A 16,222-nucleotide genomic window follows, 5' to 3' on the forward strand; every position below is an offset into this window, starting at 1 on the left:
ACTGGTTAGCTGTGACATCCAAGGTGCAGACTACCCCAAATAATGCTAGTCTAATGCAAAACTCAGAAATATCCCAACTATATGACAGCGACCTTTAAATAAACAAGTCTGGACCAGATATCCAGTGATTGACATCAGGAGCATCGATCCTCTCGTTTTGGATACAATGTCATTGAGTCATCCAAGTCAATTAGTCTGACCACCCGATCCAGTTACTCACCTCTTTTGATAAGCATAGGTTGCTGGGAACCTATATTCTTTCCTGGAAGACACAAGGGTCAGTACTGCTTTGTAACTGATAAGTACACCATTGATCGTAGATGGGCCAATGTGAAGAAAGCATCTTTTGTCCTTTGTGTTTTGAACAAATTCAAGCAAATATCAAGCAAGCCTTAATTTAATTTAGTGCATGAAAATGTGAAATTATGTCTTGAATTTGTCAAAGTGTGAGATGGCGTGATCTAGTCTCACAGACATTCTAAGATCTGTACTGCACTCCTACAGTCACTGAAGATGAATTCTTGCGTCTTGCTTATGTTGACTGGCTAATATACTTTCTTTGCTAAGCATTCAAAGGGAGGTAACTCTCATGTGGCCTGTCTCCAGAGAAACTTTCAGTCAGTGTTGTCTCATGTTGAAATTGATACCAATTGTGTGTGTATCATTGTTAGAAGAATGTTTTTCAAATCATTGGTTTTACTCATTTGCTTAAATTGACATTTTGCAGACAGTTTGTGCTATGTTTTATTAGGCTTGTTCATATACATTCTTGTTTCTCCTGACCTGACCTCCCTTATGACTTCATGTTTTTAAGCATTAACAAATTACTTTTTAAACTCAGATGTCAATTTTGCACTGGATTCCGACTTTTGTAATAGATCAGCAGGGGCACCTTGCCCTGCTCATCATTGCCTCAGACCACTCTCTCCCTATCTCTAGCCACAGGGGCACAAAAGAGGTCATTTGGTACATTAGAATGTTACAACAGTGCAATAAATTATGTATTTTGGCTATCATCACACTATAAAAATCTTTATGAGGAAATCAGATTAAATGGTAATATCCTCCCAGTCAATTTTATAGAGTCATGGGAAACAAGAATATATTTTTTAACTGGCCTTAGTTGATATTAAGGAAAGCTGTACTACCTGCGCCAATTACCCAACCACTAACTGCCAGCACTTGAACTAACAGCTGACTTTCAGATGCGCCTGATACTGAGACTATCCAGTCCTCTAGCTCCCTGTGTGGATTTGTCTGGCGCAACCTTAACCTCAAGCTTATCTAGATATCTAGATATATATATGGCATTATCCAGTTTCATAACATTTTCTCACAAGTTTGAATGTTTACTTGTTACTCTTGATAGATATTGTGAATTCTGTTTGTCATTTCACTGTTTTCCTGATGTACGTTTTAAGAATGAGATTTTCTATTTTATTTTCAATTTGGAAGTATATGCAAGAGGCCATTGAGTATAGTTCCAAAAATAAACAGTATCATTCCACCTTTGATACAGACCTATTAAAAGCTTTTTATTCATTCTTTTCATGGACATTATTTTTCTTATAAATACCAGTTGTAATAACTAAACATGAATTTTAAACATTGAAATAATTTGAAAAGATAATGTTATTTATGAATCCATTGCAGTGAGCGTATTTTAACTTTGTGTTGATTTTTTGTCTCCAGAATGCTCAGATGAACTCTTGGCCACCGAGTCGGCAGGTGCTGATGGGGTCGTGGCACCAGGTGCCGAGTCTGGGGTCCCAGAGGGCGGTACAGCAAGTCATCCCCGACACCCTCGCCCCAGACAACTGGAGACAGTCAATCATGGTGGGCGGAGACACTTTTGACCAGTCTTCAACTGTATTACCACTGGTGAGTAAACAGATACTATTCACCTTCTTTCCCCTCCTTCTTTCCCCACCCAAGAAACAATCAAACCTGGTGAAAGGTTCAGGTCTATAGCTGTGATGTGCGATACCATTCTTGGTGATCTTGACATGATATTGCTGTCATGTAGCTTAAAACAACACCAGAGCTCCAGATAAGCTTTTGGTGTTGTGGGTTTTTTACCCATGCATTTTAAAATCATTGGGTATCAGTAATTCTATCTGGGTATTCAAATTTCTGTTACCCACCAGTTTTTACACATGTGGATATTTAAGTTAAATATTTAAAAACACTATTCATCTAGTCCCTGCAAACTGGTGTCGTGTGGATTCGAGAGCTTTATAGGACTCAAAAATACCACGATACTTTCACAAGAAAGTGTGATGGCAAATGATCATGATGTAACTGTCATCGTTGAGTTTGGCAAGGTTGACGAAATGCCCGTTTATAATTTCAAAATAAGTTGCTGATTTGCTAATCAAATACGCAGGGTTACTTCACAATATTTTTGTAAATAAGTTTTATTTTTGTAGCGTATCTGTAATGTTTGTTGCGTATTTGATACGCTTGTATTTTATTTTACTGCGTATTTCTGCATTTCTGATGCGTATTTTACGCAGATACGCAGCTTATCTGGAGCTCTGAACACTTACTGAAGCTTAGTTATGGGTGTTAACCAGAATGTTGACAAGTTACTGGATCAACAGAATATGTTGTGTTTAATACATTTTGCTAGAGAAACTCTTGTTTAGTTTATTGTTGTACAGGTTTATTAATCCCCCGTTTAATCATAGATGTGACTACCATGTTTCAGAACTCCACCTCCCAACACTGGAACATAGGAATGGTGCCTTCAACGTACGGGCTGTCAAGCAGACAGAGCTCAGGGCAGTCCTCCAGCAAGAGACAGACGAAACAAAGGTGAGCTACCAACATTATAACCACATGCAAAGTTAGTATTGCTATTTATTCCTGTCCATAGTCTTTTTCTTACTTGTTCATGTTTTTAAACATTGAACAAGAATAAATTAATAAAATTGATTTGCTGTATCAATGTATTTTGGGGGCCTTTTTTTCCTGGTAGAAAGGAGCAAAATGTGACCCAGTCTATAGTGCTATAATTTGCATTTGACAGTTGCACCACTTGGGTGTGCTAGGATCCTAGTATCTTAAGTTCAAGTTGATATGATATGACTATGATCTTTTATTTGTACCATACACTTACCTTTGCCTTGGTAATGGGTTTTGCAAACTGGTCAATTTCTTAGACCTGTATCGCTTCAGCGGAAACGCTGTGTTCAAAGCTGGATTAAACCAAGCACATTCCTAACTGTTAGGAAAGACTGGTAAACATTCTCTCTCCCACATAGGAGCAACAAGGAGGTCACCTCAACGCAGTTCTCCCCCGTAAAGAAACGAGTGAAGGAAAATTCGCCACCACAGTCCGAAGTAGTCGGGCAGGACGAGACATTACAGATTTCTGATTGGTCGGGTTCCCTCCGACCAAATGTGCCTCATTCCAACTCGCGTCACACTATCGTGATTCGTGACACGCCTAGTCCCGCAGTCAGTGTCATCACCATCAGCTCCGACAGCGACGACGACGTGGACAGCTCAGGACATCACTCACACCGGTCCAGAGGGTAAGCAGCTGGCAGCAACTTGTTTTGATTTCCATCTTCCACACACATCACACACATCACACACTGGCAGTGTTTGTAATTAAGAATGTGGTCCTGGTGGCTTTGGTGACCCAGTCGTCTAAGACTCCTCAATTTTCTGTGTGGAGTTGCTTCCCATGGACACGCCAGAAACCTATGGTTGTGGGTTCAAATCCGACTATGTTTCTACCATACCTTCTGGTGTACCCCGCCATGATATTGATGGAATATTGCTAAAAGCAGCGTATAAACCAAACTCACTCACTCACTCACTCACTCACTCACTCACTCACTCACTCACTCACTCACTCACTCACTCACTCACTCACTCACTCACTCCTGTGCCAATTGGTTTTACCAAAATGGTAACCGTCCGAGACATGTATCAGTTAGGAATTTCCTCCCACATAAAGCTGACATGCTGTGACATAACAAGCATCCTGTTAAAAGCATCGTTACACCCAACTCACTCAAGATCCCTTTTCATAAGTCTTATCTTAAAAGTCAGATGTTTATTGGTTCCTAGGTCGAAATATCAGCAGCCGATGTGAAGGCTTCAATGCTTAGTTTAACATTTATTCAATGAATGCAATGTAACAATATACAAGAACCTTATATGTGTTGAGTACAGTGGGAGCCTGTTTTACAGATCGCAGCCAGGGAGTGGTCGCAGCGCCCAGCATACACTGTCTGTGGTCAACAGCAGTGGAAGCAGTGGTCCATCATCAGCTGAGGTTTTCGGTGAGATAACGTGTCCTTTTCCCTTGGCGCCATGCCAACATGTTGAAGTAGATCTGATTCCTGTTAAGTGTCTCTCTTTGATGGTGTGAAGGTTTCACAATGATAACAAATCACTTTATTCTAATTTTAGACTTAGATTCAGATTCACAACATGATCTTGACTCCGTGTTTTACAGGGTTAGATACGGCCACTGGTTATCCAAAATATAACATTTGTTACATTTGACCACTTTCTAAATGGCATTGTGTATTCACTGGTAAGTGACCTGTCGTTTTGTACCAAAATCGAGATATTTTGCATGAATCTCTCGCCAAAAATGAGCTCTGGACTTGTAGGATGCGAACAATGGTGCCTACGGGTTTTGGTATTGGATTTCAAAGGTTGCTTTCTTAAAGGAAAGATGACAAAATTTGTTGTTGGTCATTATCCATAGGATAATCAAAATTCCTAGATGTATTCTCATTGAAAGGATCACTTAAAAATGAGTCAAACATTAACCAAGGCTGTAATTTTGAGTGTATTTTGCAGCAATTTCTCAGTGCCAGCGAAACATGAGCTGTGTGACGGTCCCGGATGGCCAGGAGTCCGACACCGAGGAAAGTGGCACATCGTCCGGCAAGAAGAAAGTCGTCTTCATGCCCATTAAACATGAAGATTTTACTGGCGCCACCAGTCACACGAACTGTCTGTATGGGAGCCAGGCGATTGGTGCAAGTGGGAGCACCACATCGTCTGCCTCCATGGCATTCGTGCCCCCGAACTTGTCAAACACCTCCCGGAAACCACGGGAGCAGGCCAAAGTCACCCCCTACATGGCCAACATTCCACAAAAAGAGATGCCGGTATCGCAAGGAAGCAACCGGTTCCGAGTACGAAGCCCCAAACAGGAAATAAGATTACCTCCTCTGGAGGTTGAAGTTTCTACAGCTGCAGCCCAAGGAAAGCTAGCTTACGTTTCCCCAACTGTTAGATCAGTGGCCAACCCCTCCATCAAAATCAACAGTCAAACAGCAAGTAGTGCAGCCCAGTCTTCAAGCCACCGGCACCGACCAGGCAATCTAAATTTCATCCCACGCCAACAGGCAGGAACTAGTGTCAACCAGTTGTCACCTGTTCAAGCCAGTGTACAAATAGGACAACCTGTCCTGCTTAATCCAGCTTCTCAGGTTGAGATTCACAGGTGAGTTGACACCTTTGAAAATTACTGTTCGTTTGTCATTTAGTTCCATCTTATTTCCTCTCAACTAAGTTTGTTCACTTCTGCTTGTTCTCTGACAACAGATTTTGCGCAATGTTATTGTTTTTAATAAGTGCCATCATTTGTCAATTTTCTCAACGTACGAGATGCTTACTAAGGTAAATAGGGTACATTCAGTATGATTATAGCTATAGATTATTTGTGGCACCTTTATCGCTCTTTGTAAGGTAAGTTCAATGAAGTGTGAGATTCTTAACCCAGTGTATGACTTGAGCTTTAGAGCCAACCATTAGGTATTGTGAGAAGGGAGGGGATGTTATTTTGTCTGGAGATAAGATATTTTTCAGCTACAGCTGCAAAAGCAGATATTTTTAAAATTAAATCTTTGAGCCTGAATATTTTTAATTTTTTTAATCACCTTGCAACAATGTAAACCCATGCTTGTCGTAAGAGGCGACTAATGGGATCAGGTGGTCAGACACACGTGACTTGGTTGATCTATTGATCCTATTCCATTTACACTGATGCCAGAGTTGTCTAAAGTGCCACAATTGCCTTTGCAAAATCCGTGTAGAACCTTTGTTTGCCGTGATTATGTTTCGAAGTCATCAGCACTACACTTGTGATTGTGGGTTTCACAAATGTGGAAAATGTCTAAGACCTGCTTCATTCTGGGCTTTCTTCCCACATCAAGCGGACAAGCTGAAATGAAATACTGCCCGAAGCAGTGAAAGACTAAACCCCCTCATCTTTTCTCAATGTCACATACTTATTTCTCCCTTGATTGTGTTCCAGGGAGTACCGTCGAGGCCCCACATTACAGAGCAGTCCGATCCACCACTACATCGTCCCTGCCCACCAGCAGCCCCAGATGGCCATCCCAGCAGGGGTGGGGCAGTATGGGCCATTTTCCCCCAACATGGCCCCTCCCCCTGCGCACCAGAGCCCCCGCCATGTCCAGTACACGACCCACCCCCTCCCCGCACACATGCATCCCGTGCTGCATACATCCAGTATCCCCACGTACCACACCCAGATCCACCCGCAGTATGCAGGAGGCGCCAATTATCTCAACTCATCAGCTGGTGGGGTGTACACCACGTACCAGCTCAGTCCAATCAAAGCAAGGCAGTATCAGTATTTTGCGGGATAGGGTGGATGTGGTATGCAATTCCTGTAGATATCTGACTGGTTGTCTGCTCTTGAATTGAGTTGTGCCTGTTAGCCGATATTTTGGGCATTTATATGTATATTTTGCATAAATGGGACTGTGACCGCTTCGAGAGAGTGTCGACATCTATGAATTAGTCCCATAGTGATGGGTGCAGGTCAAGTCAAGAGAGACAACCCAGGCTTCAGATCTTCCCACGTGCCAACTCGCCCCTACAGATAAGCCTGTTACCATGGTTACATACACTGAGAAACGTCATTAGCTGGTGCAGCAAATCCCTGATTTTCCTCAATATTTGTGATACTTCTAAATGTGTGATTATTTTCCCAGAAAAGCACCAAGTTATTTGGCAGTTACACTTTCCACAGTGCGTTAATATCTTACCATGTCTAACGACAGATTTCGTACGTATGCACACCCCCCGACAACACTCAGATTATGGTGGAGAACTGACTACAAACAAGGCAACGTAAATTCAGCTTCCAAGATTCCTTGCAGGACTTGAGTGGGCTTCTCGGAGTCTTGAGAGAACCTATTTTCATGAACTGTCTCCGTCAAGATAACTTGAGTCACATGTACCAAAAAATGCTGTTTTAATGAAAAGCAGGAGGTTGTGATAGCCTAGGGCAAAATGGACAAACTGGCTTTCGATTGGCTTCAGTGCTTCTCACTACAATGCATGGCAGTTTCCCATATTCATCACTGTTTTTGCTTTGTTATTCATTACTCAAGATTTGATCTGAATTAGCCACTGAGTTTGCATTTTAACAGAAATATTGTTAGTTGACTAGAGTATGTGGATTACATACAGTAGCTGTGGTTTTGTTGTCGCTCACAGGAATTTGCAATGAAATTTTTGCTTGTGTTTGCTTAACAAGATTTTCTATATAACTATTATGTATATTGTTGAATGGGATATTGTCTTATCATATTTTATAGGTTTAACCTTTTTAATACATTGTAGCCATGTATTTTAGCATGAAATCAAATATAGATTAATGGGATACACGTCTGTGATTGTCACCAGATGGGATCGCAAGCTATCGTAGCTTCTAAGACTGTTGCCAGAAGGGGCACTTGGATGCAAGTAGAGAGCCAATATATGATATTTTTATAGGCTAGACTATTTGGAAATTGGAATCAATGTATTTTTCAAAGTGAGTGTCTATTATATTATAATGGTTGGTGTTGTATGGAAATACATGTGTTTTTTGTCACCCTGCATACTGCCGTTAATTGGAAAAGTTGGTGCACCATAGTTGTAGTATAGATGTTATTTTGATGTTAGACCTATTTTATTATTCTTATTATCATTATGATATTTAATATTACTATTGTAGTTCTTATTATATCACATTGTAGTTTGAAGTTTCATGTTGTTCACCTGTAGTCTTGAAACTGGGCAATTGGCTTGATGTGTCCATTTCGATTTCGGGAGGTCTGCATTAAAGAGGGTGCAGATAGGGCAGTGTGGAGTTTAAAGGGGATAAGACTGTAAGAGGCAGGCAAGATTGCTGGAAAGATTAAATTTTCCTAATGGGACAAATTATCTAAGGTTTGCAGATTCAGTGCTGATAGAAGGGCCGGGAAGTTGTGATACAGTCAGTGGTGTACTATTCCGAGGTTTGTCACAGATCATGTTGCCCAGTCTGCACCCTCCGGGTTTTATGTGTTTACGGACATAATTGCAAATGTCCTCGCTCATGTTTCTTTGCCTTATAAGCTTGCATGGTATTGGGATCAAATTTAACATTTTAATAATTGTATTTAATCCAATTAACATCTGGTAAGAAAATTTTGGAAAAAAATGAAGTAATGTAAATTTCATGGTAAAGTCATTGATACTTATGCAGTGTTGACATGACATTAAGTATTGGTTAGTAATAGTCCATTCATATCTTTGAAACTAAAGTCATTTTACAAATTCGACATTAAATTATGGTCCTTATACTATGCATGTCATGAGTTTTTGTTTTCAGGTTAATCACCAACGTCCAATTGTTGTTTGGTTGTGGTTTAATCTGGAGTCAACAGTAGGACACCTTGTGTATAAGCCGTACTTCCCTATCCGCAGCTCCCTGTGTGTATGTGTGGGTGTAAGTGTGGCTGTAGTGTGATAGCTTTCATGTTGGAATGTGGCGTAGCAGGTATTTTTTTACATGCCAGTATTTATATGTCTTTCAATATTGAAGCATTAACTCTATGATGTCATCGTGTCCTTTCGCAGACTTGTGCTTTTGTCGTCTATCTGGCATTGGTGGCGAAATGTGTGTATTGGGTGAAAATTATGTCCATTGAGTTTCCTTGTTATTGTGAGATAAGTCTGTCATTCGTGTGGTTGGAACGTCATATCTGACTTTGGATTCCCTGTTTGTACCCTTTTTGAAATGGATACATTTTTGTTGGTGAAAAATTTCATGGCGTGATTTAATATGTCATTCAAATGTTAAGACTAAGTGTTGTAAAATATATATGTCAAATGGAAAAAAAATCTACTGATTTGATTTGGCTATTTCAGATCTTGTAACATATGCTTCTGGGCATATCAATAGCAAAGTGTCAGGAAGACTTAGGTTACGGCCAGAGCTTAAGTTTAATTATGTCAAGTGATTTTGAAAGGTAAGTTATCGATCAGGGCATAAATTTCTGTATTTTGGAAGTGTAGGGTATTGATCAGAACATTAATTTCAATATTCAAGTGAGTATTATTGGGATGGTATGATATAGAAAGGTGGGATATATTGATCAAAGTTTAAATTCATGTTTCAAGTTCCTATGATTTAGAATTCAGACCCTAATATTTCATATTTCAAGTCCGAACAATGTCAGAACAAAAGCACAAGTTTGTTGATTATTTTATTGCATGTTTGGCATTTGTCAATCTGCCTTGATTACATAATGACTTATGATGCTGGATGACGGTATAAGTTAACTACAGATTCCCGTACCTCAGAGGGGGCAAGCTCCACGTCCCCACGTGTATATATGTATTGTAAGATGGTCATTTTTATATCCAAATACAGCAGTTTAGTGAAGACCAGGTGCAGGTTGCCCTCGCATGGCTTCCAAGCATCTTCTACCCAACTTGTGGAAGAAAGACATGTTTCCAAGTGTATTCCCAAGCCGCTGTGGTAAAACTATCCAATCAGGATTATAAGATGGAGTTTATGTACTTAAACAATGCTGGAAGATATGAATTTCAAATTGCAAATACTCTATGTGAATATTCCTTGTCCAAGACTTGTGTATAGTGTGATGCTATTATGTATAAAATTGCACTGAACTACAGGTCAAATTGTAAGATACAGAACAGAAATTTATATTTGTACTTGTCCCCACGCGAGAACATAATTGTCCAGTCTCTAAATGATTTTGTGTGGTAACTAAGCACGAACATAAACAACAAAGGGCAGAGAAACTTGCTGGTTGGGTTTGATGTTAATTTGTTCTTATGTTTCCGTTCACAAAGAATTTATGAGATTGCAGCTTGGCTTGCTATGTATGTATAATGTATATTGTTTTTTGATTATTATTTAACTATTATTCAGGAATTTTTGATGTTGGAAGGTGATGATTGACTCTTTGTATTAATTTCTTCCACTTATTTTTCAAGTGTGTTGAGGTCACTTAAAGTGTGAGAGTGTTGTATTTTGACGTTGCTAATATCACCAGACAATCTTTAGTAGATGTGGATGTATTTATTGTCGATGCAAGGAGTTACATATTTGTTCAAAATCCAAAGACTATAGAATTAGCCGAGTTATTTATTAATGTAACACAGTGAGCATGCGTGTAATGTATTACTATCAAAAGATTTTCCCATGTGGGTATTTTGATATACAGTTTCATTGTAATTTTGGTATTTTGAAAGCCATTTCTAATCCGTGTTATAATTGCTAAGTATTTGAAAGTTGCTCTCAGGAGAAAGGTTCCTCAGTGTTAAGTGTATAGGTTAATTATTGCTGTTGTTTTGTCTTTGGATTCTGCACAAACAGGAATGGGAGAGATTTTTTAATACCTAGATACCCAGATTTATCTCTGGCACTGCATGTCAAAACAATTGCATTTTATTCTTGTGTATCTAAGAGGAATATTGAATATATATTTTTTGTCAAACTTCATTGTACAATTCAGATTTCATACCAATAGAAGAACTATATAGAATAGAGTTGTTGCTATGTTACACCTAACCACAAATTAAGCATTGTGTACTGTGCTCACTGCATAACTCCATGTAACCCCGAAGTCCTAACAGGATCCTATAGAATTTTAAAACTTGGGTGGATTGGCTTCCTGATCTCCTAATCACAGTGTTTTGGTATTTTATTTGTGTGGTCAACTTTGTATGACGTTAGCATTTTATCACCAGTCTACTTAGTATTGATTTCTGTAGCACTTCATTGTTAGAGGTATCTTAATATTATGTATTCGTTGTGTACGGGCACACTCTGACTCTTGGTCCCACGTATTTAGTGCTGGTGTTAACCTACTTTCCGTTTCTAGCTGCATGTGTCAGTTTTATCATTGGCAGGTGTTGAAAACACCTATTTTGTTATTACATATCAATGAGTCATGGATTTTTAGAATGAAAAAAAAAGTTGAAATTTCAAATTTCAAATTAATTAGGTTTGGTTGTTGGGCATTTGGTAGGGGAAATAACTGCATATATCAATATAGAACCTTTCACTGCCTGTTGTATATCTTCATTGTAGAAAGTTTCATGTCATTTTGTAAATTGACCATCAATTTGTAAAACCTTCCAATTTTTTCCCAATCGAGTTATTTATCTTTTTGGAAGATACAGAATTTTATGAAAGAATATCACTTGTGAAAAGTACATGAACTGAAAATCATTGTCTCATCAAATTTTGAGAATTTCTTCACATTTTCACACTTCATCGCAGTAACCTCCATGGTAGTTATCATATTCATTGCCACTGCATTTGCGCTGATCTTGTCACAGACCTAGGAAGTTGTATGTTAAAATTGAGATTAATACTATCCTGCTATTTTCACTAATTTTCATTACACAGTATATAGAGTTCCACATTATTTCATATTATATCCATAACTGATATTTACTATTTAGTCTATCACCTAAATTTCATAGCATTCAATGACCCATATTCATTCCATTGACACTACTCCAATATAGCAGGTCAGAGTGTGGCCCAAATAGCTTTATTCGGTTTTAAATTATGCATTTTATATTTTTATCTAGTCAGTATAGCTAAGCGTGTGAGTGTTTTCTAGTTGCAGCAACCCTAGGGTACAGTAGGCTTGAATCAAAGGGTGATGATAGTTTGAACTTCTAATCCCTACCTTTTGTAGACAGCATTACATTTGATGGTAACTAATTATTTTATTCGTCTTACATATATCTACTATTACTGGTCTTCTTTCCTTCAATTTGGTGGTAGTTATTTTTCTGTGACTTCATCTTCTGCTGTGTGCAGTTAAGGTTGCTCTCATTGAACATTTCACATCTTGTGATTATTGTGGCGATATTCCCTTTTATTGAGGTCAGCTGGCTGACTGAAGGATCTCTCGGTAAAGTGCTGTCAAAGTTTGGACTGGAGTTATTTTTAATTTGAAACGGGAAAAAACCCTGCCAAAATGTGAATATTATTCACTGCAATATTGTTAAAACACAATGTTACAACATTGTTTAGTCACTGTGTGATTGTGTATATGGGTATTTGTGTATACCTGCTGTTGAATAGATTGCCAGAACACTTTGATTCTTGTCACCGAATAAAGACTTGTCCAAGTTCTGTGAATTAAATCAAAGGCGAATGGTGTCTTGTCAGAAGAATGGCCAAGTACATCTCACCATTTATAAAGCAATATCCCTACCTGGTTAGCATAACAACTTTGCCCATCTGTGAAGTTGTTCCTCTAACAAGGCAATTGTTGATGTATTAACTCTTTTAACTCTTTTACAAACCTGTTCAAAATTTTGACAGCACTATAATTGGTGAAAAAATGAGCAAGAAAAAAAGGATTGTTAAATTTGTTTGTCATTTCACTTGAAGGGAACATTATTTTCCATGAAATATTTTTTTGTGAAACGTGAGATTATTTATATATAAAAAAAAATATGCCACTTGACAAAGCCTATGGCTAACTTTGTGTTATGGGTAAGTACACAATGATAAATAGCAAGTGTTATCCGAATGTTAGTTTGTTTTTCACACCATACCTGTGTGCAATACTATTCTGAAGTGGTTACTAGGTGTCATGGGTTCGCCAGCCACTCTGTATCTCCAATGCTTGGCCTCCGTGCACAGTTGCAAGTCCATTGTAGAACCTAACTCATTCGGGATCAATTGGGATTCAATTAAAGTATGAGTATTCTTGACGTCCGACTTCTGTTTTCTCTGATTTGTGTGAAGAGAGTGAATGATTAACATGGTAATCAGCAATATTCAAGCTGTATGATAGGCACAGGACCCAGTGTTGCAAATGAACACAATCAGCACATCGTGGGTTTCAATCCACGATTTGCCCAGATCATGATGCTTGGTTTGTCCACACCATGTGTTTTGTTGGTTTCGCATCTTGGAATAACATCCAATCCTCCCATTTTGAGACGACATGCAGTGATACAAGTCACTGCATCGATGAACTCAACATCCTTTTCTGAAAGTACCACATGATCTGCTACTCCTCAAAATTTACGAGGGGTCTCATTTTGGGGTTTCTCTAACATCCCGTGATAACTGAAATATGGTCAAAAGTTGCTCTCATTCACTTAATTCTGGGTTAGAACTGATCCCTTCATTGATGGGTGTCCATGACAGTGGCTAATATCAATCAAGGGATCGTCTGAACTCGACCCACCGCGTAGCTGTAATATTTCCCCAGGCCCAGTTGTGAAAAGGACTGCCCTTCGCAGTGTTGTGTCCCTTTGGGGCGCCAGAACCCACTTATCATTATCCCTGGTACATGCGTACTGGGCCCGTGCTTGTTGGTTCCACCAACGTCAACGAGTGGAATATTGCCAAGAGTAATGTAAAATCGCATTCATTTAATAGGAAACCCATATTCAGCAGCCAACATTTCCTGTCGCGCCACTTGTATAACCGTTTATGACGTCTATGTTCTATTTCCATAGTTTCTCAACCAATCGGGGCAGTTGCTCACTGTTGAAGGGCATGTTTAATGGTCATTCATTTGCTAGATTGATGTACACTACTCATAGAAGTTAAAGAACACCCGATTTTTGTCATATGGCTATAGTTAATCTGTCATGGCGAGTGGGCATTGCGGCACACGTATCTCAAATTGTGGATGTTCTCTTGTTTTGAGTACACATCAACTGAAGTTATCAGAAAAAAACAGGTATTTGAACGACTATGGATATTTTGCTTGGACCGAGACTTCCCCCGAGCCAAGTGCCCCTGTAAGTACCTAGAGTACGCCACAGAAGTGTTCACACTCGTAACTCGGCCACATGAACATACATCCCTTGTTATAACAGGATGGATAATCGAGGTAGGGGCCTACCAATGGTCCACGCCGATTTACACACTAACCACCCGATCCGTATTTGTCTTACAGACAAGCATGGTGTACAGTGGACGTTGTCCGACCCTTGACACCAGGTGTGCAGGAAATAAACTGGTTCCTGTCGTGTGTTAGACGAGCGCAAGGTCTTCGGTCCCTTCAATGGGGACTACAGGCTGAGATATCCTGAGACTATGTTCCAGTTTTCTGTAGGACACTCATTTGAAAATCTGTCATGGCCATTTATACTACTCAAAAGAAGTTGAAGAACATCCGATTATTTTCATATGGCTATAGTTAACTTCTTTTGAGTTGTTTAAACTGCTATAACAGATTATGATCATACGAAAAAAATCGGGTGTTCCTTAACTTCTTTTGAGTAGTATACATGTCTCAATTGCTCCCGAGTGGTCAACGTTTTTTCGTCATGACCACCGGTGCTCAGTTGCATGCACGGGTTCAATATTTGAAGTCCATCTCCGTCGTGATTGGTTGGAATATTGCCCAAAGCGGCGCTCAACAATATGCCCTGGTTGATAGAATGTATAATCAACACTACACATGCACACACGCACATTACCAAAACCAATTTCCGTCTGTCATTGGATCGTTACTAATAATTAATAATACGCATGTTGTATGCTTTTCCTCTGGTAATGTCCGCTTCTTATCACATAACTGACATGCCGTGTATGTCGACGTGCCTACAAGTCACCGCTTTCACCAGACACCTGCAGCACTTGTTGAAACAAAACACGTCATAAAAGACCGACACTTCCCATATGGTGGTTAGACTCGGAATTGTGGTCGATAATGTCATATATATAACTGAATCTGGGGGATAAAAACAACAACTCCCCTCTTATGTTATATTAAACTGTCTGGAACGTCCATTTACATGAACAAGAATTGATTTTCTGGTCCTATATTGCTTTTCCCGAATGATAAAATAACCTAGGATGCAGCCTGCGCGGTCTCTGTAAAACACGTATCAAGCTGCGCATAATAATAGGGGCCAGTGTAATACAAACCCATTGTGTAGGTCGTGGCTGCTTGCATATATTTGCATTCTACAGGTGGGCTTCAGATGTGATCGATCATCTATGCTGTACTATTGAACTCGATTCACATTCAGACGTACAACCCGCACGCACCTGCTGCTGACTATAATACTGAGAACATATTCCTGCGTTAATTAGTATATTTGCACTAAGGCAGCTACATGTGTACACTCGCACTTACAAAAATATCTTGCTGCAATGTGAGATTGGTTTAACGCTGCTTTGAACAGAAGATAATATATATATATATATATATATATATATATATATATATATATATATATACGCACACGCACTCACACACACACACACACACATATATATATCAGGCCTGGTGAGACTCGTACGAGTTGAAGGTGAGGTGAAATTCGGTTTAACGTCGCGTCCAAGATCATTGCGCTTATATAACGACGTGCACGCACGTGTATGTGTGGCTGCTTGTACTAGTCCGGACTGATGCCGATTTATAGTGCTAGCACACTGAGATATCATGCCGCAGTTTAACATGCCCCGACCTTCCCCTCTCCTTGCAGACGCTCTGAAAAGCTACCAAATCACACTTACGTTTAATGTACATAATAACAAACTGAAGAACTGTTTTCCACTTCATAAACGGATTAACTATTCGTCTTGATGATAGTAAAAATATCATTTTTGATTCCGCATGATTTCTTCCTTGTGGTTGTGACGTAAGACAACATTTGTTAGCGTTCGGTATGGACTCCGCGGGTTCGAATCCCGCTGGCGATACACGTTTCTCACGAAATTGGGAAGACTCGTGAATATCCGGGTTAGAATCGGTCTTCAGCAACCCATGCTTGTCGTGTAAGAGGCGACTAACGGGATCGGGTGGTTCAGATAAAAGCAAAGCCATTTGATTCTGACTTCATGCGTGGTAACCGATGAGATAATAATGACCTGCAAGGACAGTTGCAATTTCATTAAATTGATATCTCCAAGGAGATATTACCTAAACTCACCTTA

The 16,222-nt window shown here is 39.5% G+C and overlaps 1 protein-coding gene across 7 annotated transcripts in view; it reads left to right on the plus strand.

Moving 5' to 3' along the window:
• Positions 1 to 13,029, plus strand: part of LOC139462556 (homeodomain-interacting protein kinase 2-like) — a 59,499-nt gene extending 46,470 nt beyond the window's left edge. For all 7 annotated transcript variants that reach the window (XM_071244368.1, XM_071244370.1, XM_071244373.1 and 4 more), the window contains 6 exons: positions 1,693 to 1,881; positions 2,711 to 2,817; positions 3,267 to 3,539; positions 4,207 to 4,298; positions 4,828 to 5,479; positions 6,293 to 13,029. In XM_071244368.1, coding sequence (XP_071100469.1) covers positions 1,693 to 1,881; positions 2,711 to 2,817; positions 3,267 to 3,539; positions 4,207 to 4,298; positions 4,828 to 5,479; positions 6,293 to 6,650 — 1,671 coding nt within the window. In that variant the 3' untranslated portion in view covers positions 6,651 to 13,029. The remainder of the gene's footprint in view (positions 1 to 1,692; positions 1,882 to 2,710; positions 2,818 to 3,266; positions 3,540 to 4,206; positions 4,299 to 4,827; positions 5,480 to 6,292) is intronic.
• The last annotated feature ends 3,193 nt before the right edge of the window (positions 13,030 to 16,222 follow it).

Source organism: Haliotis cracherodii, unplaced genomic scaffold, assembly GCF_022045235.1.
Source record: "Haliotis cracherodii isolate W230 unplaced genomic scaffold, xgHalCrac1.p SCAF_15, whole genome shotgun sequence".
Taxonomy (NCBI): Eukaryota; Metazoa; Mollusca; class Gastropoda; order Lepetellida; family Haliotidae; genus Haliotis; species Haliotis cracherodii.